Raw genomic sequence first — 27,639 nt, forward strand, 5'->3', positions numbered from 1 at the left:
TTTTTATTTTGACTAACTAGCACTGTCCATGCATTTGCGTGGGATACACGAGCCGGTGTGGAGAGTGGGTGGGGCAGAGATATGGCGTCAGCGATACACGAACCAGGCCCAATACTCTGTGGTGTGCGGGTGACATCGAGCCGCACCACCACACGCGCCCGCCCGCGCGCCAGCGAGTAAAAAACTTCGTTTTCATATATATAAAATATAATATAGCATGATTAAGCATCAAACCTACACCGGAGAGACACAGCTTAGGTAAAGTGTCTACAAGTGCTGCCTGTTATTTGGGTTGCATCTATAAAGTGCTTTCGCTCCAGATTGCCAACAGAGGTAGGGAGCGAGGAGGCACCTGCACGCTTCTGCTCCTCGATCTGCCGCAAGGCCTCCTGCCGCTCGGCCTGCTCCGTGGCGGTCATGACGCGGAAAGAGCCCTCACGGGTGAACGAGGTCCGGCTGGCGTCGAATGTGGCCGTCACGCCGCACTCCTTCTCGCGTTTCTGCTTGCGCTCCAGGCACGCGGCGAAGGCGCAGCCCACGGCGTGGCTCAAGCGCTCGCCCTGTCAGGGAGTTGAGACGGCGGGGAGGGAGGGAGGCGGACGGGCAAACGTTACAGAAACGTTTAGCACGGTTGGCTACGTACGGTGTGAAAGCACTTTAACATGCATGCGTAAATGCATAACCTTTGCTGTGGAATAGCTGGCCACAACCATGCGACTAATCTATTCACCTAAATTAAAAGTGTTAAATGCAAACGTGGCCACATTGAGAAAAAGGTAAAGGTGCAGCGCTAAAAGTGCTTGATCACGACACTGATAGTGGAAGGGTCTCCCCTAGAGGAAGCTCGTGAGAGTCCCACCAAGGGGTAGTTTGGCCTATTCTTCCATGCTGGTGAGACATTGAAAGTGGCAGGACGAACCCCCCACACTTTAACCCCACCACGTGCAACCTGCTCATCGACTAAATGCAGTGCAGCAGCGGCCCTATAGGCTCCAAAAATACTATAATTCCAACCCTTCATCAACTCGCTGCTGGATAAAAGCCGATCTATGCCACGTCAATCACGGGGATTGTGCGGGTTACTGAAGGTCTTTTTCCTTCTTTCTTTCTCCAGTACAAACCAAAACACATTGCTCACGGCACACACACACAATTCACTTAAGGCATTCTGCTCACAGAGTCCTTGACGGCCATGAAAGAGTGGCAAAGCCAACGACGTGTAGTGCCGTCGCGGCAGATATAGGAGAAGGCTCGCTCGTAGTTCCTGTCCGGAGCGCAGAAGGACACCTTCTCGATCGTCTGGTCCACAATCAAATCCTACAACAAGTGGGTGGAAGGCATAAACAAAACACATTCTAGAGTGAGAACCAACAAATACCAACAGCTGACCACATGCGCTATGACAATGATATTTATATGAAGTGCTTGCTTATACTATTTGCAAGAGAAAAATATTAATGCATTATATTCAATGGGGTAATACAACCACATTTTGGGAATGGTAAGGGTTACTGGCACATTGGACCAATATTGATTTATTAAATGTAACTTGCCAACACACAAAGCCTTTGGCTATTGTTTTCTACCATTCATTGAGGCAGTACACGTGATTTTTATGTAGAACAATGGCCTACGTTTGCAAGAGGTTACGTTTATTCTTTCTCATGTGAGCGGATGCCATTAAATAACACAAAGAGGAAGCTCCTCCTTCTCAATTGCTTGCCCAGCCTGCTTTGCCATACAAAGCTTAATAGGCATTTTAAGTAATCTAAAACTAAACAGAGCAAATAGTGTTTACTTTTCTTTCATGGCAGAAATTCATTCTAGTCAATAAAGCGTCAATGCATCTGATGCATTTTTTTAAGATAACATATGGAGACAGATTTTTTATTAAACCGACTAATTGGACATTATATGTTGTCATTACTCATTCGACATGTATTTCTGTTCCTGGAATTATTTAATTATGTATTAAAATAATATACTAAACTAATTGACAAGCATAACCTTCTAACTTGTGCAAACACCAACAGTAGTATTGGTATGCTACTAAAGAAAAAGTTACTTAAATTTATTGTAATGCCAGTTGATATACTTGCTTAGGAGTGTTAAAATATATTGAGCATGATACATTAATATTGTCCAAAGGACTATGAAGAATCTGTTATTTTGAATGTGTCATTGTTCATAAAAATGGAAAATTATATTGAGTCATAGGTTATAAACTCACATTATAAAAAAAAAATTGTGATGTGCAAATACAGACCATTAATTCAAGGTCACAACCAATTCGACCCGTGTATATACAGAGCCGAGTGAGATATATAAAACTCAAAATAAAATGTAAGAGTAATCACACTACGGCTCTACACCATTTGCTAACCAATTGCATTTAATAACATTGTATAGCCGCTCCAAACTTCAACCTGATGAATGCATCTTCTTTGGTTCTTTCGGTAAAGTCACGTAGAATGAGAATAAAATAATAAATTGATGAAATAAATTAACACAATAATATTCTCACGACGTTTCGGAGAATATTATTGTGTTATTTTATTTTATCAATTTATTCTTTTATTCTTATTCTACGTGACTTTACCGAAAGAACCAAAGAAGATGAATCCTTGCAGTCACGAAAGCTTTAAATCGAAACTGATGAATGCAATTGAAGTCTTCCATTTCCAAGTTCCACAATAATTTACCTTTGTCAGATCAGCCACGACTCGGAGAGCGTCTGCAGAAACCCACAATACTGCTCGCACCTTTGTTCTCCCGACCTACAGAAATAATGATAAAACATGCCATCATTAAGAAAATATAATTTGCAGAGCCACACTGACAGAAATGTGTTTTGTTTCTAAGATTATTGACAGAAACTTGAGAATTTGTATTCATTTTAACGTGCATAACATACTAATAATGTAATTCCTTCGAATAAAATCGTAAATCCATTTACTGAATTCACATGTCAGTCATATGCCAAAGAGTCATGACTTTCAATGATTCAACGTCTTAAGGTTATTCGAAGATTAAACCTAGTTTCAAATACGTCACAACAAAGGCTGCCTTGCAGGGAAATGTGCTGTGTTGACAATAAAGTGTACCACCAAGGTGCTTTCGAAGTGTAAATTATCAACTGATATGTTTGTCTTATCGAGAGATTGGTCCCTACCAAAGGAATGTGGAACTTTCACAAGCAGCACAAGGAAACCACTGGAGTTAAGCTCCTTCCCACTCTCATTTTAGAAGGAAAACACTTCATTTTTTTACTTTAAATATACCATATACACATCACATGAATTTGCATATTTCATAAAAAAACATCCAAATTAAAAGTGAAACGTCTATATACACGCAATACACACGCAATACACACACCACATCCCTGGCATGAATTTAGATTCAGCATACCTATAAGCAAGCACAAGCTTACATGTTTTGGTTTGTTAAGAACATTGGCAGACAAGTAAAGTTTATAAACATGATGCAAATCTTACCCGTGATTTTTGATGTCTGTATGTATGCAACCTTGCAGCTGCATGTGCTTAACTTATTAATCTACTTTGTAGGGTAAAAACTGAAGAAAAACTAGCTTTCACTTTATAAGCCAGGATTAAAAAGTCACTACTGTGAGCTTTACTCTAAGCTGATCTAACCTTTCTGAAATTACATTGAGATCCATACTGGGCAATCTTCATCTACAAAGTTCCTCAACCCAAATAATCTCGGTATTTAAGTGACATTCTCTAACTGTTAAAACTTCCAAGAAACCAGAGATGGACCTCCGATTTCCTGTAGACCATTCCTAGATCGAAAAAGCAGACAAGTTCCAGGGAATTCTCCTTGCGCAGAACCCACATTTTGGAATGTCCTCATAACCAATATTATTATTCCAAATTTACATTTGTTAGCATGTGTGTTAATGCCATGCTTCAGGACTACCTGTCACAATTGCAAATGCTATAACTGACATCCATTACAGCTGAGACAATGGTCTATTTACATGTCTGTGACATTATTTTTTTTAGAGGGTTCTCATTTTATTTTAAACAGTTTATGTTTCAGCCTGTTTGCAGATTGAAGTGGCATGTTTATTATAAGTTATTTAGTTTTGGCTCTTGTTAGTTTATACATTTTCACATTCCCATTCTGCAATGTTCTGTAACTGCCACCAATGCTGGCAGTCTTGGGTTGCTCGTCCTTATAAGAGGAATGTTTAACTAAATGGGCCTGTATCAGCTGGAATAAAATCTAAGTTTGATGCGAAATCATTAATGGACACAATATGTATACGACATGGACAGATAAATTTGCACACATTACAACTCAGGGATAGGACCAGCCATAAGGTGTACACTGCTCCCTAAAAAAATAAGTGATGGATATATTTTGCTAACGTAGAGCGCATAACACATATCGTAAACCATGTGCCCTCACTTGTAATCATATCCAAATATAATAATAGTTAATTACATGCATCAGTGTTCATCATGGATGAAAAGTGCAGGCATTTTCAACCTTTTCTGAACAATAGCAAAACATTTCATCTAGGAAATGGCAATTGTATAGACAAAGGCACACATTTCCTCCTTTGGGATAATTGTTCAAACGTTAAGGGAAGTTACACAGGGATTTGTCGACGTTATTATGGATTAAATAACCAAACTATTCTGTTTGAAGACTAAAAATCAGGTTTTAAATCATTTAACCGAGAGGTCTACCAGCTGGGGATTACAACAGCAGCTGCCACAAATGCCAAGTCAGGCCATGGCATATGGCTGGGTGAACAATTATACTGGCTCTGGGGTTCTTACAAGCAGTAACCAATCTAATTCAGCAAAGCTATATTCTCACAACCAGGCTCATGGTACCCACATATCAATTCCCCAATGGACTCTAGATCATTAACCCAATAATGGCCACTCTTTCAGTTAATCCCCACTTGGACTTACTGTAATATTTCACAATTACAGCTGTGGCATTATACTTAAGGAGATTTTTCGATTTAAAGCTTTCGTAACTGCAGGGATTCATCTTCTTGGTTCTTTCGGTAAAGTCACATAGAATGGAAATAAAATAATAAAAATAAAACATAATAAAATAAAATATTATTTTATTTCCATTTTACGTGACTTTACCGAAAGAACCAAGAAGATTAAGGAGATTTGTTCATAATTATAAAAAAAGTGTAACATATATTGTGTTTTCAACCACAAGAGAAAAATATATAAAATATGCACGCACAAAAAGTAATTATTATTCCACACGCACACCCACGAAGTTGGGACTGACTCACAGATTTAAGCCTCTTGACGGCATCCTCGCACACGTGCATTCCCCTTGATTCATCCACCTCCACTGCTCCAAGGTACTGCACCAGGAAACGCACGCACACACATAAACACGCACGCACGCACACACGCACGCACACACGCACACGGTGATACCGAGGCAAATCTCACTCTTGTGGAAAAAGGCAAACAGCCGGAAGATGCGGCTCTGTGCCCATGCAGTGCGCGCACCCCACAAGCAATGAATTAAAATGATGGTAATGGAATTTATGATTGTTCTTTTATTTTGCATTGCTGCAATTTAATTGCAACCTTTAAAAGCGCAAGTAACAGGAATTGTACCATTTTCTTCAAAGTATCGCATTCATTTACCATATCTGAAAGCAGTATAAGAATGTTTTGTATTGTAATTTTAATCATATTTATGTTTTCCTCCCTTACAATGATAAAGGAAACCAATGAAATTCATTAAACAAAAGTTGAATCAAATATTAAGGCACACCCTGGAAAAACAAGTTGAACATACAAGCAGTCCATCTGTCCTTTGGAAATAAGAATTAAGTGCTAAAAATGCATCACCCTCTACGAACCAGTGATGACAATTGACTGTATTGCTAGTCCACAACATCCATTTCGAGTTTCCTGTGTTATTTTCCCATCCGCTTTGTCTTGACCTCACTCCCAGAAAAGCTAACAATAAAAACGATCATTAATTTTGGCCTCTGTCCATCACAGTCATAAACCTTATTGTTCTTCAGACCTATCGGTGAACATTAAACATTGGATACCCATAACTCAGGTCAATTAGGGCACTGGTAGCCAAATGTCAAAAACACTGAGACACAAAAAGCTGGACACTTTTATAAGACAAAAAAATTAATGTGCACAAGGTTAACTCTTTCCTTAAAGAGAGACAGTGGTCATGCAAAAGCACACTATATATGTATGTTGAACTTCTTTCACAACTGTACACAGCCAACCGTGTTAATCTGAGGTGCGGGGTGATGTCTGCTTTGTTTCTTTGGATCTGACGAATGTAATTCACCTTGACTGGGAAACTGCATTGACCATGGCGCACTGCCTCCTCGTCAGTCTGCCACTGGTGGGGCCGGCTGGATTCTGGAACACCTTTTTCCTTCTTTCTCCGAAAACTCTGGCGCAGTCTGTTCATCATCTTGGGAGAGGCTAAGAATGCTCCTTGATGTCTTTGTTTTCTTAAAGGAAAAAAAACATCACAACAAATTGGGAACGTTGTTCAGTACATATTTAACATTTGTGAGACAATTTTAAAAGCTGTCATTTTCAAATCAAAGACCAAAATCTGCTGTCATGATTTGGACTGATAGTTGCAAGGTGCACATGCATTATTTACATTCTCTCAAATGTTCAAGGACAGTTAACAATCAGCAAGGGAAGACCTGAAGGTGCAAAGTTCAAAGGTTCGAAGGTTCCAATGCCACAAAACGCAATCGACTATCAAATGTTAACGTTTCATTGTATCAGTGCACAAAATGCGATATATTGGGCAGCATTCTTCCATTTGATTCTACGAAAGCACAGCTATGCACAGATTAACAACAATGGATGAGAACTTTTATAAACTGATCTGCAGGAACCGATTAAATTATGTTACATGTACTTTCACATCAACGGGAGCATTATTGACCAAACTTAAAGCATACAATTATTCCAGTAACTGCCTTGTACCAGGTAGGTTGGAAATACGACACTGGAAAAGTGTTCCATTGATGGACCTGGTATTGTAAGTTACATGCTTTGAACAAAGATGATTAGGATGTCTAGTCCTTAAAATATTTAGTTATTTTTAGTTCATATATAAAAATCTGTATTCTGAACATTTAATACACCATGGTACTTTATGAATTGTGTCTTTGCTTAAATGGTATATACAAGTACTAATGCGATGTGACAGACAACGCTTGCTGAAGTAAAAAAAGGTTAATGTGACATGAACTTTTGTTCATTTCGTAATGGCTTAGAAGAGACCCTTAGTCTCTGCATTTCTGGTACAAAACATTATATATACGTAATTTTATAGCTGTACATGTATACCCCATAACGCTCACTCAACATTCTCAATATAGCATTGCAACCACATATAAAGATACATTTGTGCAAATATACATTTTACATTTTAGCAGTTAACACAAAAATTAGGCCATATCTCAAAGAGCTGCATAGTTTTGAAACAAATAAAAAGCAAAAAACCTATCTTATTCCAAAGCGATCAATTGTCAAGTATTCCTCTGCTGATTGTTCATTCACCCTCCATATTAGCGACCTGTCAGTGACGCTGTTTATAGTCTTCCCCCATTCCCACACAGGAAATGAACACAGCATTCAGACTTGCCACCCACGCATCTCCCCAGAAACCAATCTCTCTTGCCATTAAAGGCACACTTGCCGATACATTCTTTTTTTGCCCATTGAACTAAGCCAATTAATAAGTTCCAACAAAGGCAATGTGCAAATGCAAAATAACAATCTAAACATAATTGATGTTAAGTTTAGGGAATAGAATACATTAACCAGAGAAAAGTATAAACAAAGTAGATGGTTTTTTTTTTATACTGCTCGTTAAATGGTCTTGAAGACATGCATTTTTTTTGAAACGGTGGAGCAGTGGTTAGCAACTTAGCATACTGCACTATGAACCCAATAACCAGATTAAGATTCATTGCCATGGCGAACATCAGTGGCAAGTGATTACAGAACCAGTCCTCGGCCTTCCCTCTTCATCAACTGACATTAACAAGCATGGTGAGGTACGATTCAACTACCAAATCATTGACATAGTATTTATCCAGAAGTTAATTAACAATGGGCAATACATTGCAACATTATATATTTTAACTTGGTATAGCATTATTGGTTTAGATTAATTGTTTAATGTTAACTCAAAACTATACAAGCAATACATCTGCATGATTACAGTATACAGTTACACACCAACAATAACATGATACACAGCTGAAAAAAGCTGATCACGGAAAACCAGCATTATTTTCATATGTAGAACACTTTTATGACCGTACTAATAATTACTCCACGTCAAATTGTTAAAATATTTGAAAGCTGTGCTGCTTTAGCAGGCTGTAAAGCAATATACATCACAAGGAAAAAAAATATCGTGGCTAGAAATAAGATGTACTTTGAACACTAAACATTGTTAAAAAAAGAAGTTCCAATAAACTGTACTCTGTCATACCGAAATATATGACAACCGTTTTAAGATAACTGAGTCAGGCTGATAGCCACGTGGAGGAAGGTGGAAGATAAACTGAAGACTTGCAACACCCATTGACGTACAGGACATTGCATTAGGTGTTGCACATGACTATAGAACATTCAAACTGGTCGCGAAAGCCTACGTGTTAAACTGACTATGGAACGTGGTAAAAAAATAAAAAATTGTTGGGATTAAATGAATAGATGATTTCCATGTCATTCCAATCACCAAGAATTAACCCAATCCCATTTGATCTCAGACACTAAACTAAGTTGAATCCGAATATTGGTGGGATAGGACCGACTCCAATCTGGATTATGCAGATGATGTCGCCATGCGAGCTGAAATAATTTAAGTTTTATTCTTAGCACTGGAGACCATGCATAGCTAAACCCTCCCATTTGGCCTCAAAATATACCGGGCTAAAACCAAAAAACAGACCACTTATGAGCAACCACTCGATTTGACCGAAGTGCAAATAGCAGGCAAAATGTTGAAGCAGTAAAGTCGTTCACTTATCTCGGTTATATTTTGCAACATGGTGCACTTTGAGTGGTAGATGTGTCAGAAAGGTGCAACATGTTCAAGCAAATATAACATTGACTTGACAACAAACTGGAAGCGAGGCAGAATTTAAGAGGTGAATCTCAATTACATGCAAGTGTATGAAACAGCTCGACAGATACACCTGGTGCTCCACCATTACTACAGCAACAAAGATCAGCCTCTACAATGTGAAAAGTCGTTCCCGTACCACTGTATGGCTCAGAGACGTGGCTGATGACAGCGTCACCGAGCCAGAAGTTGGACAGCTTTCGACCAGTGGTACACCTTGAACGGATATTCCACATTCACTTCGGCGCACACGAATGCCGATGTCCACCTTCACACAGGATGCCCATCAGTCTCTGACAGTTGGACCCAGAAGACTTTGGTTCTCCGGATACGTTGCTTGAGCGGACGCCTCAGCAGATCACAACAAAGCCCTGTGCAGAATCACTGCCACACCACCACGGGATTTGAGACGACCCCAAGGCAGGCTACAGATGACGTAGACGCTCACAATCGAGAAAGATATTCACCACCATGGTGCAGGATAGGATCGCCTGGCAGTGTCTCGTGGGGATCACTATGCCCCGAGGGCTTTGCGCCTGATGATGATGGTAACCACAATGCATGCCAGGTTGTCATACGCGGCTATGTCGTGGACAGCAGAGGCCAATGCAGTAAAATCCATTGTTATAATCTATGCTCTCATGTGTATGCTCCCCATCTTCACCAATCTGCACTGACCAGTGTGGTCTAACATTCCCCACAACCTGCTGAACACGAAAAGATCCTCGTCCATCAATGGATTGAAAATGGGCTGGACACGTACATTGGTGGTTCTCAATTGAGTGACAGCGCAGTGGTTAGCGCACCTCCGATTAGCACGGCTGGCTACGCATGGTGCAAAAACAAGTTCAACATACATACATAGCGCACTACTGTGAACCAGTGAACTCAATTGATTCTAGGCCATGGACAACATCAGTGGTGAATCGGTTATGGGCCTCGCCCTTCACCAACCTGGACTGACAAGCCTTTTGAAGTACAAACTCCCATGGCTGACAGTGTGTGGGGAAGACCTTTATCCAGCAGTGGACTGCCAAGCGGCTCTTGAACATTTTTATAGGTGGTTCCAAATGTACAACTTAGCACAGTCTGTTACACAACATTTCCCTAGACAATTATATAAAATCTACAGTCATGTCAATTAAAATAAGACTGACATTGCGAGTAATTAAATTTATGCAATACACAAGCCTAAATATTTGTATTTAAAAACACATACAGGCAGTTTAGTTTCATAATTGGTGCAATGGGCATTGTAAAAGATTAGACCTTTGCACAGATCCTTCCAACGTAACAAGTTATGCGCTGTCAATACTCAGCACTCCACAATCTTAAACGCTGTAAATACCGCCATTGAGTCACTTGGCATATGCTGCACGTTGCGAAATATTTTTCACAATTTCTTCTTTTTCTAGACCATTATTTGCACAAGACCATGTTTGGGTTTAACATAAAATGGAGAACTTTTTTTGTTCAATCCTAAGATTAGTAGAAGCAGGGGAAAAAATACAGGGACAGAATAAAAAGTCTTGCAGTATTTCTAAAGTATGACCACAATGGTTTGTGTACCATCAAGGAAATTGATTGATATAAAAAATATATTGCTTTCATATTTAAAACGTCCACAAAACCCCCAATATATGCAAAATAAAAAATAAAGAAGTGTCATTGCACAACAATAGTTAAGATACAGAATGTACCAAAACATTGATAGGGTACTGTAGTTGTACAAGAGGTGTCATCAAAACATCTGTACATAAGAGAGCCCTTTGCACTGTACCCTGAAGTCCGTACTATAGCTTCTTTACAAGCTGGTAGTGTTTGGTTTTGGAAAAGATCGCCTATTATATAAGACTGACACATGATTACTTAATTCTGGGAAAGACGTCTGGCGCATGCATAAAGTCTGCAAGCTAGAAAATGGAGCAGGATTTAATGTTGTACCCCAACACATTACTTCTGGGGCCTGAAAAGGGGACGGATTCAGAAAGGAGAGATAAAGAAATAATTAACAGACCTCAATACTGCCCCATGGGCTGATGTAGGGTGTGCACTTTAAAGTGAACTCAAGCTGTGACTTGAACAAAAACCGTTATATTCTAATGATTGACACAACAACAATAGCACAGGAGCGTAAAGTTTCAAAGCAGGTATCATCACTACAGCAAAGCCTGGAGGCTACTATTACTTGTAGATAGTGGTGTAGCAGAATGTGGAACAAAACAATCCCCTCCGCGCCCCCCCCCCCCCGTTTAACAACATTTTTTTGTAATCTGGAGACATTAAACGAACAGAACAGGCATTCAAATCTTACCTTTCAAGGTACTTAATCCTGTGGTAATCCTTGAATCGTTGGCCGCGGACAAAACTCAGAAAACAATGCACGCCACTGTGATAGGGCCCGACATTTCTGAAACTGCCTTTTTTTATGGGTCCCTGTGAAAAGCAGCTGGGTTCTTCCGTGAAGACTGTGCACAAAGTCAAACCAAGTTGTGGTCAATTTCCTCTTCTCGATCCAGATTGTTTACTTTTCCCCACCTATATATTGTATCTAGTGGGAAAGTTTCTTCCTTTTCAATTTTTTTTTCAACCACAGAACAAGGTGACACACGGCATTGTGTTGTCACTGCGCGTTCATTCCCACCCTTCCGTCAGCCCCAGCTCAAAGACCCTCCCCCCCCTCCTCCCCCCTCTCTCTCTACAGTAGTTCGCCCTTTGCAGGGAAGCCTTCTTGCCCCCAGTAAAAAGTGATTCGGCTATTGAATTCAGATTTGTGGCATGCAACACTGGACATGTGTTATCCGAAGCACAACACTAATCAAGACGTCGGCTAAGTGTTTGTAAAAACACACTCGATGACATAAAAAGCCAAAACAGTGTAAAATAAATTAAATTTAACCAACACTATCAATTATGCTGTTGGAAAACATACTTCCCGAATTATGTGCGAGGTTTAGTTTTAGGCTATCCACACAATTCCTATAAATTTTCACTCGTACAATGCAAGATATCCAAAAAAACAATTAAGAGTGCTGTGATGCGCCGTACTGTTGTTTAATGCTCGCATTCCTGTGGAAGCTGAGCGAACTCCCAAACAGTTCTGCAGAGCTGAATGGTTTGTTTATAGGAGACTCGTGTAATTAGTAAGCTGGGGAGAATTGCGAGCCTGTGCAGCAGCAATAAGACGCCAGGGCGTTCCACCAAGAGGCCGGCAACTCGGCACAAGCAAGAAACCTCTCGAAAGCAGCCCCGGACTCTATAAATGCTCAATACATCTTGCACGTATCTTTAACAAATATAACCCTGCCACACTTTATGTGGGGAAAGCATGCATGATCGCGCGAGAGCGCTACAAATCTCGGGAGGTTACAGACTGCATTCAAAAGTGGCTTTGTAACTGTCATTTAGTTAGTAATGCTCAAACGAACTGTATTAAACGTGCTTGCTTTACTATTTGTTGGTCCAAACGCTATGTACACACAGGAAGTCATTAATGGCATTAGTGTCAAGTGTGATTAATGGGCACTAATGAGAAATCGCTTACTTTTAAACATTAATACAAAGCGAATTTCACAGCGGATGCGTGGCTTGGTGCTTAGTGCATTTGGATCTGGGTTTAAAGCCCAACCCGAACACACCTTTGACACATATTGCCATGACATTTAAAACTCACCACACCAATATAACGCAGTCAGTTCAAGGGATATTACATGTTATTTATTTTAAAATTGCTCAACCTGCAAGTACTGATATTATGCATGTATGCCAATTCATGAAGATGGCAAATTGTTCACATTACTTATGGAAAACATTCTAAAATTACTCTTAGGTGCAACGTTGTACATTAAAAGGGTATATATCACTTCATTTTGCTGGGTTTTTTTCTTTAATGGAAGCAAATTCATCCAATATTCTGCCCATTGTACGCATGCCAAATTCAGCACTAAGGTTACCACACAAAAGGATCAGACCATTGCGCACCCTACTGAACGGACATAAATTTGCCCGAAACATATGCTGTTAGACGGACAAGGTTAGTCAACACAATTCTTTAACATATAAAAAAAGCTTTCACCGGAGGCTCGTTTAACTTGCACAACACGCCTGCACCTTCTCTCGCAGCATTAACACATTCACGTGGACGCTGCATCGGTCTCGACAATTCAGCGAGACGAGCTATAATATCGTTAAGGACATTTGCGCGACTCCAGGTTTCACAACGCATAAGCGTTTGATGCATATCACGTAAAATATTGCATTTATTGTTATGCATGTTGATATACACGCATACGTGTAATGTATGCATGCGTATAAGATAATATTACAGAGGTATAATAGTCTATGTCTAAAATAGTCTACATGTATATAGCCTAAAAAAAGATCCCAGCACTGACATTTTGATGGCAACACGGAGAAAACACCTGCTGGTTAATAATACATTTTCTGAGGCGCAGATTGTATTTTTCATGATAACCATACGCACAGAATGAAAATCATCGCCATGACAAGCAATTGCCAATTCTCGAAGAGCCACACAGTATGGATGGAACTTCAAAGCACCACAGGTTTAACTACCATATAATACACGAATGTAAGCATGACTGATATTACCTTCTATAATATAATCACCCAGAAATGTCTGTCCGTCCCACGCGTGACGTCACTCCACATTAGGCCCACCCCCCCTCATTAATATTCATGAGTGGGTGGATTTTTACACTAATGCAGGCAGAGCTGAATTAAATAATTTATTCCGCAGAGTCGTTTCAAATGACGTTTCTTTACAGAAAGTGACGGTAAAAAAATAAATATACGCAGCACAGTGCGACATGCGTGCATGACGTCACTGAAAAAGAGCTTTCCCCTTCATTAATATTCATGCCCGCGTGGAAATTTACACGAACGCACAAGGTCGCACACTCCACATGCCGCACCCCTCCACAATAAACATGAGGGGTGACGTCACTCTACATGCCGCACCCATCCCCAATAACCATTAGCGGGTGACATCACTCCGCATGGGGCAACCCCCCCTCATTTATAATCGTGAGCTGAACAATTTTTCTATTGAATATTTCAGATTTACTGCGATCTACACCCGTCCTTGGACGGGGAAAAAAGCTAGTCCTTTATATATGGAGTGGAATCGTTCTGTGGCTTTAGGCTTAATTACTAAACGAGGAAAAACCCATGCATATGCATGAATTATGTTTTCCAACATGTCTATGTCTTTGTCTTCCGAGGTATGTAATACTAGCTAGAGCGAAGGCGGACGTGTGTCACACGTAATGACGTTACTACCTTAGCCGGCAAGGCATATATTTTTAGATTAACACTTAGGCCTTCGCGACCAATGTTATCTATATATAAAAGGGAAATTTGTGATTATGTGTATCTGTTCAAAATGTTTAGCCTACTTCCCGACATGCAACAAACTTGTGTCTATAAAAATAGACTTGTATTTAATTTTAGGGGGGAGGGGGTGCGCAATAATGCATATATTTTGCACGGCAAGTGAGCTGTGACGTCACATCTGTCATATGACCCGCGCATGTGGAAGTGTAACGCCGTGTGCCTGCTGATCGCGGGTAAAGTGAAATACAAATGTGTTGCAGGTCTAAGGCGTTCTTCGCGCAGCATTGGTTTATTATTTGAGTCGTGTACTACCGTACGTACCCTGAAAGTTGTGTGACTGCAGCAAGCGCGTGTATGTGTACCTATGGACGCGCGCGCGTTTGTGTGTGGGGTCAGCGGTCGTGTAGTGGTTAGCGCGCTGCCCTACGAAACCCGGCGACCCGAGTTTCATTCCTGCTCACGGCCACCACCGGTGACGATTATTTCAACCGGTCCTGGGTCTCCCCTAGGTCGACTCAGCCTCAAATGAGTAACTGGTGTGGTGTGTGAACATCGCCACTGGGGAGACAAAGGCGGCCGGGCGTCGTGAATCCAAGTCCCGGGTGAAGCCGGGTAGTAAAGCTTGTTCATAATACAGTTTTTTTTTGGGTTAGATTGTGTAAATATAAATGTGTCGTTTAACCCGCCACCATCCGACACAGCTAATTACTAAGGTTTATTACCAGCGCTAGATATTTTAGCACTGGTTTTTAATGTCTGGTTTTGAGCAACTCTCATTAAATTGACTGGTTTACACATCTTTATACGAACATTTCCTTTATGTTCGATTATCTTTACAAGTTACAGAAACAGACGGACCAGAGCTAAAACACCTTGCAACCGAACACATAGGCTTTCGCGACCAATATCATCCATAAGAGGTTTTTGGGTTAGATCACGTAAATGTGTCGTTAAAATCCACCACCCGACACAGCCAACTAGTAAGGGTTGTCATGTAAACAGAACATGCCAATTTGTCACTAGTACAGCACACCGGTGTGTTGGAGAGCCAAGCCACATTTACAAACCAAGTACGACGTTTCGCCAGTAATTACAACTAGCTTCATCAGGCGACAGCCTGATGAAGATTAATCCCATGCGACAGCCTGATGAAGCTCATTGTAATTACTGGCGAAACGTCGTACTCGGTTTGTTAATGTCGTGGCTTGGCTCTCCAACACACCGGTATGCTGTACTAGTGACAAATTGTCATATTCTGTTTACATGACAACCCTTACTAGTTGGCTGTGTCGGGTGGTGGCGGGTTTTAACGACACATTTACGCGATCTAACCCAAAAACCTCCATTATAGACCTTGCAACCTGTTGGAATGGATTATAAAGGTGCTTCAAAGACCTCTGCTGCGCTTTAAAAGACTATTTCTCGCAAATATTTTATGGATAAGAGTCATCGCGTGGCAAATTAATCTTATTATCCTCGATTTGTTTACCCCCATGGATGGAAGTAAAATCAAGGTTAATCCCATGGATAATAGAATCCACAGGTAATATGCATGAGGAATTCTCCTGTATATCCAAAAACTAAGTTTACTTTATACTTCACTTGAAATTAATCCAGTGTTGTTTTAGAGTCATCTAAAATGCTTTCATTAGCATAATGCATATGAATAATGCGTTATATTCCCAGCTCAATTTGTCAACAAATAATACGATCATATTGTAAATAAATACTCACATATGCACTTGGCATACCAATGAAGTAGTATAGTTCAAGGGCATTTTATCGATTATTCTGGCCAAGCATGACATCCCACTTTCTTTGGCGGAATTAAAGTGTTTTTTTTATAATTAAAACATGAATGCTCTCATTTATGTGCCTTTATACCGGCACAGGCATGTGTCTCATATGTCACTGCACTTGAGTTGCACACTTGTATTTTTGAAGCTGGATGCCAGTCAGCATTTTGAGCAAGATATTTACCTGTACAACACTCGCCTTTCCAAATGTTTTGGGATATACTGAAATAACAATTTTACATCAATTCCGTTTACTGACAAATCATGACTGTGTGCAAGAGAAAAAGACACAATGATTTGTCTTCATGCAAAAGGAGCCGCCTAATCATCAGCAGTCTTGAACTATCCACATTATTTTATTGACCAACCAAGCCATTGCGATCTTTCCCAGTATTTAATGCAACAACCCAACTCCTGCACACAAAGATATTTCTCCATCTCCAAGGTGGACATCTTGTGTTCTCTCCTTTGGCTCACTCCATCGTTAGCCTCAACCACAGGCACAGCCCACAATTCATAAGAGTCAATATGATGCCCCTTGTGTATGTGTTCTTGTGTATGTTACCCTGTCTCTCAGAGTAATTTCAAGAATGAACCCCAACATGCTTCTTTGTGCACTTTTCACCTTTTAATTCTACTCTGCCAATGTTAATGTTTCTGATCACGTGGTAACGCAGGCCATACACACTGCTTAAAATCTTCTTCTTTTGGAAAATGGTGTGGTATTTTTCATTACACTGTACATTTGGCTGTGACTGAAGGTGGATCTGGATCAAAATTATACAAGAGGCATCCGAAAACAGGTTGGACTCCTTTTGGAAAATTGAACTCACAAATGAAAAGGAAGAGTGGTATGTTCCAAATGATCTATTTAATCTACAATATTTTAATGGATTAAACTGTTTACTATCAGTGTTTGCTATACTTTTGCAAGAGTATGGTAACAATTAAAACTTTGTCCGAGCCTTAACTAGTCGACAGCCTATTCCACTCTTTCCACTGCCCTAAACGAGAAAACAAGCTTTTAACATAAAAAATACTGATTTTATGGAGTTTACAAGACAACAAAAATGTTTACATGTTTTCTAAACGGAAAACTCTGAGCGAACTGCACTGCTGGTACAAGTAGGTATGGCCTATAAAAGCTTTATATGAACTAGTTGTGTACCTTCACTCAGTGGTAAACTAAAATAAGTTGGTAATGTCTGACAACAGAGTACAAATCAATTTTGTGTACCACATACTGTACATGAAATCTACTACGTATTAGTTTAAAGATTCATCAAAAACTCACAAATTGAAATGCTCTTAATCAGTGGCTCGTCATGGCTCATAAAGTTGGAACTTGAATGCTTCTTTCTGCACATTCCACTCCAGCGACTTCCAAAGCTGGGGTTGGCATAGGTCCATGTTGACAACCATCATGCCTAACCATTGTATGCACGACTGGCAACCGACACTCGTCCACACTGAGAGTAGTTGCTTAACAAACGTTATTAACTTGGCCTCTGGCTGACTATTAGCCAAACTCAAGGCAAACAGCAAGCATTAAAGTCGCCAAAACGTCTCCAAAGCCCAGATGAGCAAACACTTCATACAACTGAATATTGCACACGTACAGTGCGCGGACCTGGGTTTCTGCCAATGATAGTTTTTTTTTTCCCTGTGGAAGTCTTCGAGTAGACTAGTTCCAAATAACGCGTTTCATTAGTTTACACACGTCTCGGCCTTAAGGGAGTGACACTGAAGGTGTACCCAATGCCGTCTCTTTTTGTTTGTGCTGACATGAAATGTAATGTTTTCTATTCTCTGTTAATGTTTAATCTCTCCATGCTTGAGGCCAGTGGTTTCTACATTAACCATCACATGACTGCCACGTGGCCAATATTATTAAGGTCACTGTGAGTTACAACTGCTAAGAAAAATTCCATTCCTCAATAGGAACTGCTGCTTTTCAGCCTACAACACACCATGCATGGAGCGGGGGGTCACGATAATCAAGCTTGCGGAAAGGCGAGCAAAAGGAAGTTATTCCAGTACAATAACCCGTGGAAACAGTTGCAAACATCGCAATCATTACTCCAAGGTAATGCTTTTTTTATTTTCCCTTTCACACACCCCTTCTTCCAAGCAAAACAACGCCATACAACTGACAATAATAAAGCTTCCAATCTAGTTTAATAATATAGGTTTTTTTGGGGGGGGGGGTTTTAGATCGCGTAAATATAAGTGTAGTTAACCACCCTCCACAGCCAATTAGTAAGGTTTGTCACGTGCACAAAACGTGCCAATTAGTTACTACTTCAGCACACTGCTGTGCTGGAGTGGAAACCCACAACACTTACAATTTGAGTCCGACGTTTCGCTGGTTAATACAAACAGCTTCATCAGGCGAAAGCCTGCGGTGCTAAACTGAATACCAATTGAGTTACGCAGTGTACACTGCGTATATCACACCACACTTGCACAGCTATGCATTGCGCAGATGAAGCATCATCTCAAACTGGAGTCGTAGAAAGGATTCCATGCAGTATAAGTCTCGGAATGTAACACCGAAGAACGAAAATGTTCCATCCGGGCCAAGCACATTCGTGTGGAGGGGACTGCACAATCAGCTGTTTGCCTGTTAAGTCAAATGTCAAGGAGATCAAACTCTGCCGGGAAGGAGCCGTAATCATACAGCAGGATTAGATTTCTCGCAGCATAGTTTCTCAAACTTCATGACACGTAAATATATATTATAAAGTCACGTCTGGGAAATACTAGTAGTTTGATTAAAGGACTAATTTAACCACAACGAAGGAAAATTGCGATCTCAACACAGTGCAATTACTGTAGTTTTAAGTTACATTTGTAGTGTATTCATTAGACCGGCAATTAAATACTCTGTATCTGTAATTATATATTGTAGTTTGGGGGTAAAAACATGTTGTCACTAACGGAAAACTAAAATACTTAATATCAAAACAATTTACAATTGTCCCCACACTCGGATCCAAATTAAATGACCAGAGAATGTGTCACCACAGTACAACCTGAGTCACCATTGTGAACGTGTAAGTGAAAGGTGACCCCTAATTAATAATTAGTGTCTGTTCATGCTAATCATGAACAACACTTTCCCTGAACTCGGGACATTGTGTATTGGCCAGTTTAAAATCATACAATTAATCATTATAAATGAAAGTGGGCAAACAGAACTGTACACCTTTATTGTTCGAAATATTAAAACTGATTTATACTTAATACATCCTTTACCAATCAACTTCTGGATGGACTTCCTTAATTGGAGTCGTTTGACCATACTTCCCCATCGTTGGTCAATGCGAGTCGGTTGGTAAAGATCGGGGTTAGCTTTGTATATATATTACACACACACTGTACATTTGTCTCACTGTTTGAGCGTACAGATCGACCTTTTAGCTATAGACATTATAATACAAAGTAAACATTAGGATATCCAGTTATAACTAGTGTGTGTACATCACGGAATGTGGACACAATGACTCCATTGAGTCAGCACCAGCGCACAGTTCCGCATTCACCTAACTTACCGTGTACAATTGAACGTTACACTATTATTGACATGTAATTTAATTTTTAAAGCATACCAAGGCACAAAAACAATCCACTCGCGTTACCCAATTAAATCAGCATCGGCTCACGCAAACGCTACCCTACAACAAACGCGGACAGTAACACAGCAGGCGTGGACTAAATCGAGGTGTAGTTACATAAGCCCCGTGATTAAAGTGCACAAGCGGTGTGTGTGCGTGCTCTGCAACCTTTACACACACAAATACACACATACACACATATACACACACACATACACACGTGTGAGATTTAAACAAAGCGCTAACACTGCCGGGTCACGCTCCGTGCGACGCGAACGCTACAGGGACGACGAAGGGGCTACTGGTGGTGGACCCCTCTCCTCAACACGAGGGGGCTACTGGTGGTGGACCCCTCTCCTCAACACGAGGGGGCTACTGGTGGTGGTGGACACCTCTCCTCAACACGAGGATGCTACTGGTGGTGGACCCCTCTCCTCAACACGAGGGGGCTACTGGTGGTGGACCCCTCTCCTCAACACGAGGGGGCTACTGGTGGTGGTGGACCCCTCTCCTCAACACGAGGGGGCTACTGGTGGTGGTGGACACCTCTCCTCAACACGAGGATGCTACTGGTGGTGGACCCCTCTCCTCAACACGAGGGGGCTACTGGTGGTGGACCCCTCTCCTCAACACGAGGGGGCTACTGGTGGTGGACCCCTCTCAACACGAGGGGGCTACTGGTGGTGGTGGACCCCTCTCCTCAACACGAGGGGGCTACTGGTGGTGGTGGACCCCTCTCCTCAACACGAGGGGGCTACTGGTGGTGGACCCCTCTCAACACGAGGGAGCTACTGGTGGTGGTGGTGGTGGACCCCTCTCCTCAACATGAGGGGGCTACTGGTGGTGGTGGACCCCTCTCCTCAACACGAGGGGGCTACTGGTGGTGGTGGACCCCTCTCCTCAACATGAGGGGGCTACTAGTGGTGGTGGACCCCTCTCAACACGAGGGGGCTACTGGTGGTGGTGGACCCCTCTCAACACGAGGGGGCTACTGGTGGTGGTGGACCCCTCTCAACACGAAGGGGCTACTGGTGGTGGACCCCTCAACACGAAGGGGCTACTGGTGGTGGTGGACCCCTCTCCTCAACATGAGGGGGCTACTTGTGGTGGTGGACCCCTCTCCTCAACACGAGGGGGCTACTGGTGGTGGACCCCTCTCCTCAACACGAAGGGGCTACTGGTGGTGGTGGACCCCTCTCAACACGAGGGGGCTACTGATGGTGGTGGACCCCTCTCCTCAACACGAAGGGGCTAATGGTGGTGGACCCCTCTCCTCAACACGAAGGGGCTACTGGTGGTGGACCCCTCTCCTCAACACGAGGGGGCTACTGGTGGTGGTGGACCCCTCTCCTCAACACGAGGGGGCTACTGGTGGTGGTGGACCCCTCTCAACACGAGGGGGCTACTGGTGGTGGTGGACCCCTCTCCTCAACACGAGGGGGCTACTGGTGGTGGTGGACCCCTCTCCTCAACACGAGGGGGCTACTGGTGGTGGTGGACCCCTCTCCTCAACACGCTCGTGGTTGTGGTGGTGGTGGACCAACAGAAACGCTCTCGAATGTTGCGAATTAAAGTGCCGGCGCGCACACAAACACGAAAAAAAACCACCCCTCACGTCGCTGTTCCTCACTAAAAAGTGTGCGTGTGTGTGCGTGTTACTGTTTTTATATATATGAAAATGAGGTAAACGACGACAGACGACAGAAACAACAAGAGCGGGTAGGGCACTCACAGGTAAGGGCAGGCCTCTGGGAGGGGAGCAGCTCACTCCAGGCCTCAGGCGAACGCCGCCGCCGTCTTCCGACAACGACGACGACGACAACATAAACCAAAACTCGTCCAAACGTAGCGAGAGCCACAACACTAAATCTCCGCTCAAAGTCCTCCGCCGCGTCGGGCTATCGTCGTCGTGAACAAATCAATATTTGTTTTGTTTTAAAAAAGCAAAACAAAACAAAATTTAAAAAAAAACCCACAAAAAGCGAACTGAGGGGAAACAAGAGCTGTGGTGGCGGGCTGCCGCCCCCGTGTCGGGCGCGGAACTGAGGAGGCTGCATCGCGCCCCCTTCTGCACTTGAACCATCATTGTTATTTTATTTTTTTATTACTACTCCGCACGCAGTTACGTCGATTGTGTTGGGCGGGAGGAGTTTGTTTTTGCGTCTTGTAAACTCCGCGAAAATCTCCCTATTTTCCGACGTCAACAGTTTTTGTTTTTTTTAATCGCCTCAGGGGAGTTTGTGAAGAGTGTAAGGGGCTGGTCGACCCGTCCAGGCTGGGGGACAACGTTTTCATCGTTACCATACTCTTGCAAAAAGTATAGCAAACATTGATAGTCAACAAAGTTTAATCCATATTCTTGGCTCTTTCGGTAAAGTCACGTAGAAGGGAAATAATAAAATAATCAAAATAAAACAACAAAATTATAATGAAATGTTTTTGTTTATTATTATTTCCCTTCTCCGTGACTTTACCGAAAGAACCAAGAATATGAATACCTGCAATCACGAAAGTTTAATCCATTGAAAAATTCTAGAATATATTTTTTAACTTAGATTATGGATGATATTGGTCGCAAAAGCCTACGTGTTGAACTAGTTACGTACGTTCACATTATTACTTTATTTTTTTGTCACTCAACCCATTCGAGGGAACGTGAACAAAGTTGGGGAGGGAGCGGACACGTTGAGTGTTCAAAGTCCACGGAAACCCCTCGGCACGTGACCACACGTCACCACGCTGGTTGGCCACACGTCACCACGCTGGTTGGCCATATGTCACCACGCTGGTTGGCCATACGTCACCACGCTGGTTGCCCATACGTCACCACGCTGGTTGCCCATACGTCACCACGCTGGTCTCAGTGAGCGTTTGGTGGGCAGAGACCGGCGATTGTGTCACTGTGCCACTGATTGTTAGCCGTGGCTGGAAACTCAGGGAATATTCTGTAGTATAATTCATACATGTATCTCATTCAAGACCGGGTATATTCACAGGTCCTCATGTGTGTTCTTTTTGTGACGGGTTTCCATCGGCATCTATTCAACTCCAATTAGCAGGATCCCATCTCCTGGTGGTGCCATCAACCCTTCTGGCCAGGGCATGTGACAGCAGTTGTCAATTTATCTCCAACATCACGTAGCCAACTTCCATTACAACTATGGACATTGTCGCTTTGTCTAGTTTTAAATCAAGCCTCACAACATGCCCCCTTACATAAGGAGTTTTCAAATAACGATGTGTGGTTAGTGGTCAAACACGATGTGTTTTTGGAGAGATACGTTAAAAGTGATGTTATGGTTTTACATGGTCTGTAGGGACCACGTGAATCAATCAACCTAAGAAGCATGTGTCATGAGCCAAAGGAGTTCTACGAAAACATCAATAAATGCATTATTGAACTACAACTAATCTCTGTTCAAGAGCCCTGAACCAGTGGGAGACATCCCACAGTGTGGAGGGAAACCTTTTTTCATAGAACTGTAGTGGAGTAGGAAGGTGCGTTGTGGAAACAGCGTGATTACATGATCACATAGACAGTACGGGTTATCTTGGGTCAGCCTGTAGCGAAGGCAAATACAGTACAGGTTATGTTGGGGCAATTAAGCTGGGAGAGCCGTGGACGGCTGTGATTGGTTGGTGCTGTTGCCGGGGCTGGAGAGGCGTCTGGAAGTCTGGCGAGAAACACGTGACGGTCACGTGGAGTGCCGTTGGGACGCGGGTTAATTAATTGGGGGTGTAATGAGAGCGGGGATAAGAGCGGGAGTCGGAGTCAACAGAGGGGGGTTGAATGGTGGAGAGCTTGGAGAGAGGTTGAAGAGCGGAGAGCTTTGAGATGGGTTGAAGCTGGAGAGCTTGGGGGGAGTTGAAGTGTGGAGAGTTTGTAAGACAGAGTTTGAGAGACAGAGGTTGGAAGACAGAGTTTGAGAGACAGAGATTGGAAGACAGAGTTTGAGAGACAGAGTTTGGAAGACAGAGTTTGAGAGACAGAGTTAGAGTTAAGAGTTGAAGGGTGGAAGTCGCTGTGTTCGAAGTCGCTGTATGCGAAGACGCTGTGTGCGAAGTCGCTGTATGCGAAGACACGCTGTGTGTGAAGACGCTGTGTGCGGAGTTGCTAAGTGCAGAGTCGCTGAGTGCGTAGCAAGCGAAGTAATCGTGGGGAGTGGAGAGACAAAGGTGGCGAGCGAGTCAAGTGAAGCACGGCGAGCGAGCCGTGGCGACCAGGATAATGTGGAATATGGAGGACATGCTGAGAGTTGTAAATAAAGCGGTGTTCACAGAAAGACAGAAGTTGTCCGAGTGAAATCGAACACTACATAACTATTACTGACTTATATTCTTAGTTTTTTCGGTAAAGTCACGTTGAAGAGAAACAACAGAATAACAAAATATATATAAAACAATAAAAAATTCTCACGACGTTTCGACCATAACTCAAACGGTCATCATCAGGTGTGTCGGTTTGCATAAAAATTTTTATTGTTTTATATATATTTTGTTATTCTGTTGTTTCTCTTCAACGTGACTTTACCGAAAAAACTAAGAATATGAATTACTGCAGTCACGAAAGCTTTAAATCAAAATTTATTACTGACTTCTGAAAAAGTAGTATGCGGTTTTTCTTTGGCCACTCTTATCTCCACCGAAAGGCAAATGTATTCAAGGAATTTGACATACATTCCAAACAGGACCTTCGTGGGGGTAAATGCTCTTCTACATACTGTAAATAAAATATATTTCAATTTTGATTTAAAGCTTTCGTGACTGCAGTAATTCATATTCTTATTTTTTTCGGTAAAGTCACGTTGAAGAGAAACAACAAAATAACAAAATATATATAAAACATATATTTATATATATATTTTAAAACATATATTTATATATTTTGTTATTTTGTTGTTTCTCTTCAACGTGACTTTACCGAAAAAACTAAGAATAAAAATATATTTAGTTTTGGAATGCATAATATAGGGTGGTACAGTGGTTAGTGCACTACACTATGAACCCAGTGAACTGCGTTTGATTCTTGGTCATGGCTAGCATCATTGGTGGCTGATATGAGAACCACTCTTCGGCCACCCCTTCACTAACCCACATGGTTTAAAGGCCTTCAGACAGCAGTAGGTTTTCAGAAAGGGGATTGAAAATAACAACACTATTGTAAATATAGTTGACATGGCATGCTGCCATGCTATCATACTATCATCCTTTTATCATACAGAAAATTAACTTGATGTTTTTCTTCAGCCAAGAAATAACTTTAAATGTAGGTTCAACAGTCGAATTGTATCGTATTATCATCTGTATGATTTCAGCTGTTACCACGCTAAGCCTAAAGGCGATTTTTATAAGCACCCGGAAAACTTCCATTGTGCCAGACCCACTTGTGCAATAGAATGTGCAGTGCAAGGCACATCATTTACCATAAAAACTGGAGCCAGAGGTTGAATTGTTTCACTATAATAGTTTATGGCGGTTGTGTGAGCCCGTAATCGGGTCATCGCCAGCAACGTATTAAAGGGCACAGAGGGCAGCGCTGCTTAGATTGATGGTTTCCCTTGAGCCCTCTTGCCATACTCTCTCAGGATCACATGCCATTTCAAGTTGGCACTCGCACAAGCGCTTGGGAGACAAAGTTTGTTCATCTGTCTTATGTTTCGAGACGGAAGCTCTGAAACTTCCTAAGTCAAGCTTGAGCAACATAACCCCTGTGCCTTTGTTTTTAGATTAAACGTAGGGTACAAAATGCCAGCACTGCAAGGAACGGTATGCTTTGCGCAAATGTGAATCATTCACACTTACCGTTGCCCCCATTTGAGAAAAAAATGTTGGCGTTTCAAATTGTAGAACACCATGTGCATAGCAGCTCTAACTACCTCCGATTAGCACGGTTGGCTACGTACGGTGCGAAAGAGGTTTAACCTACATCCACACGTATTGGTTAAGCCAACGCCTTTACTAAAAGGTCCTCCTGTACACACCTGGTTCATGTACGTGTTAATCATTACCAATAGTCACTATTCAATATTTTTTTCTATTTAAAAAAATGCAGCTTAAGTTGAAACTCATTTTATACAGTACAGATATATTGATAGGGGTGGCTCCGTGGTTCATGCACGGAGCTCTGAACCCGGAAAACAGAATTGACTTCCCAGCGACCACGAACATCAATAGAGAGTTATACCTGAACTGGTGAAGTATGATCAAATAACTTCCATGACTGCAGTGTGTCGATGTCTTCATACACCAGAAAATTGACAAAGGGCTGTCATTTATTATTAATTACGTAGATAAATAAATGGACAAGCATATCTCTCCACATGAAATAATATTAACTCCATCAGCATGTTGGCCCTCCAGATAAATGTTTTGCAAGATAATTTATTCAAGCAGGCAAACAGCAAAAATGCAGGCAGCATCTGTATTGGTTTCAACTTTCTGCGTATCAGCAGAGTTAGACCTGTTAAACAAATGCTACTGTGTTACCAGATGTTATTTTCAAAAGCCATACTGTCTGTACAAAACAGCAATGTTGTATTTACAAAATCGTATTTAATATATCTACGGGTCAATTATGTGGTGCCCTAATGACATTGGAAACGATCTGAATCTTGGCAACTAATTATAGTGCTGAGCTAATCCACTAGAAATAAGTAATAACACCTTACTCAAGCACCCGTGGATATAGCACATCTTATAGTGCTAAGATATTCACTTACAATATTATATATCCATTACATATGTAGCAACATCGCGGATACCGCAATGGTGTGGGTGTAGTACCGGCCCTAAAGGGGCCCGGTGAGTGCTGATTAATAGCGCTAGATGGCACCACGCTTTGCGTGTAGTGCCAACCCTACAGGACAGAGTGTGTGAGTGCCGGCCTAAGGATGAGGCTACTCAAGGCCATGGCACTCTGGTTGACCCGGGAGGACACGTGACCAGTTAAATCTACAAAGGGGCCCCAGAGGGGGCTAGGGGTGGTCACGTGATTGGAACCCAGATCCTTCCCGAGGATTCTCGAAGGTGGTAGTGGCCTAGGGCGGAGCCAGCCACGCTGCAGATCATATAAGCAGGGTCCCGAGAGGGCCCGGGATTGTTGTTCATCCTGGAAAAAACCTTCGACAACGTTCTCTGTTCAACGAGTCTCCAACACGTGGGCCTGGACCCGAGCTGTTGGTCCCGGTCCGTAGTAGCCCTTTACATTGTAATTAGTGTAGTAACTAGTGTAGTTAGCCTGGTGGTCACCACCATAGGTTGTTATTCTGTTAAGGGGAGAGTTACCCTGTGTGTTGGAGTTGAATAAATGTGTTGCCTCCAAGTCTACGCCTGCGACTCAATTGAACTCATATAGGATGGTCAAGAGCATATGACAAGATTGTCAAGTGTAGGTCATTGTCTGGTGTTATGAGACTAATTGAAAAGCTACAACTTATTTCGCCTATTGTTTTCTTTTCACGGATAGATTAATTCACTTCTGTATTGCATAGACTATATGCCGTTGGAAACTAATCTGGTTAAATGAGAAGCAAAGTTGAATGCATATTACAGTAGTGCATACACTGTACAGTAATTATACATTACACTTTAAACAGTATAACAGCTGGTCAGAAGCAATTAAGATCCAATTACATTCAACAGCTGGTAAAAATGAAGAAAACCAAAACTAATTTAAAAAAAACATGATACCAAACAACCATTCTTCATGGCTTTTG

At 41.9% G+C, this 27,639-nt stretch overlaps 1 protein-coding gene across 8 annotated transcripts in view; it reads right to left on the reverse strand.

The window, feature by feature from the left end:
* The window catches only part of LOC116943171 (protein numb homolog), a 35,501-nt gene extending 13,508 nt beyond the window's left edge, over window positions 1–21,993 (reverse strand). For 3 of the 8 annotated variants that reach the window (XM_032955790.2, XM_032955789.2, XM_032955785.2), the window contains exons 1-6: window positions 21,657–21,991; window positions 6,337–6,505; window positions 5,297–5,371; window positions 2,703–2,777; window positions 1,177–1,317; window positions 353–560 (exon numbers count right to left, since the gene is read on the reverse strand). In XM_032955790.2, the coding sequence (XP_032811681.1) occupies window positions 353–560; window positions 1,177–1,317; window positions 2,703–2,777; window positions 5,297–5,371; window positions 6,337–6,465 (628 nt within the window). In that variant the 5' untranslated portion in view covers window positions 6,466–6,505; window positions 21,657–21,991. Of the gene's footprint in view, window positions 1–352; window positions 561–1,176; window positions 1,318–2,702; window positions 2,778–5,296; window positions 5,372–6,336; window positions 6,506–9,295; window positions 9,541–11,470; window positions 11,794–21,656 lie in introns of those variants that run through there. The other 5 variants (XM_032955787.2, XM_032955781.2, XM_032955782.2 and 2 more) reach the window with 4 other exon arrangements.
* Window positions 21,994–27,639: the final 5,646 nt, after the last annotated feature.

Source organism: Petromyzon marinus, chromosome 17, assembly GCF_048934315.1.
Source record: "Petromyzon marinus isolate PM22_M1 ecotype Great Lakes invasive population chromosome 17, UKy_Petmar_22M1.pri1.0, whole genome shotgun sequence".
Lineage (NCBI taxonomy): Eukaryota > Metazoa > Chordata > Hyperoartia > Petromyzontiformes > Petromyzontidae > Petromyzon > Petromyzon marinus.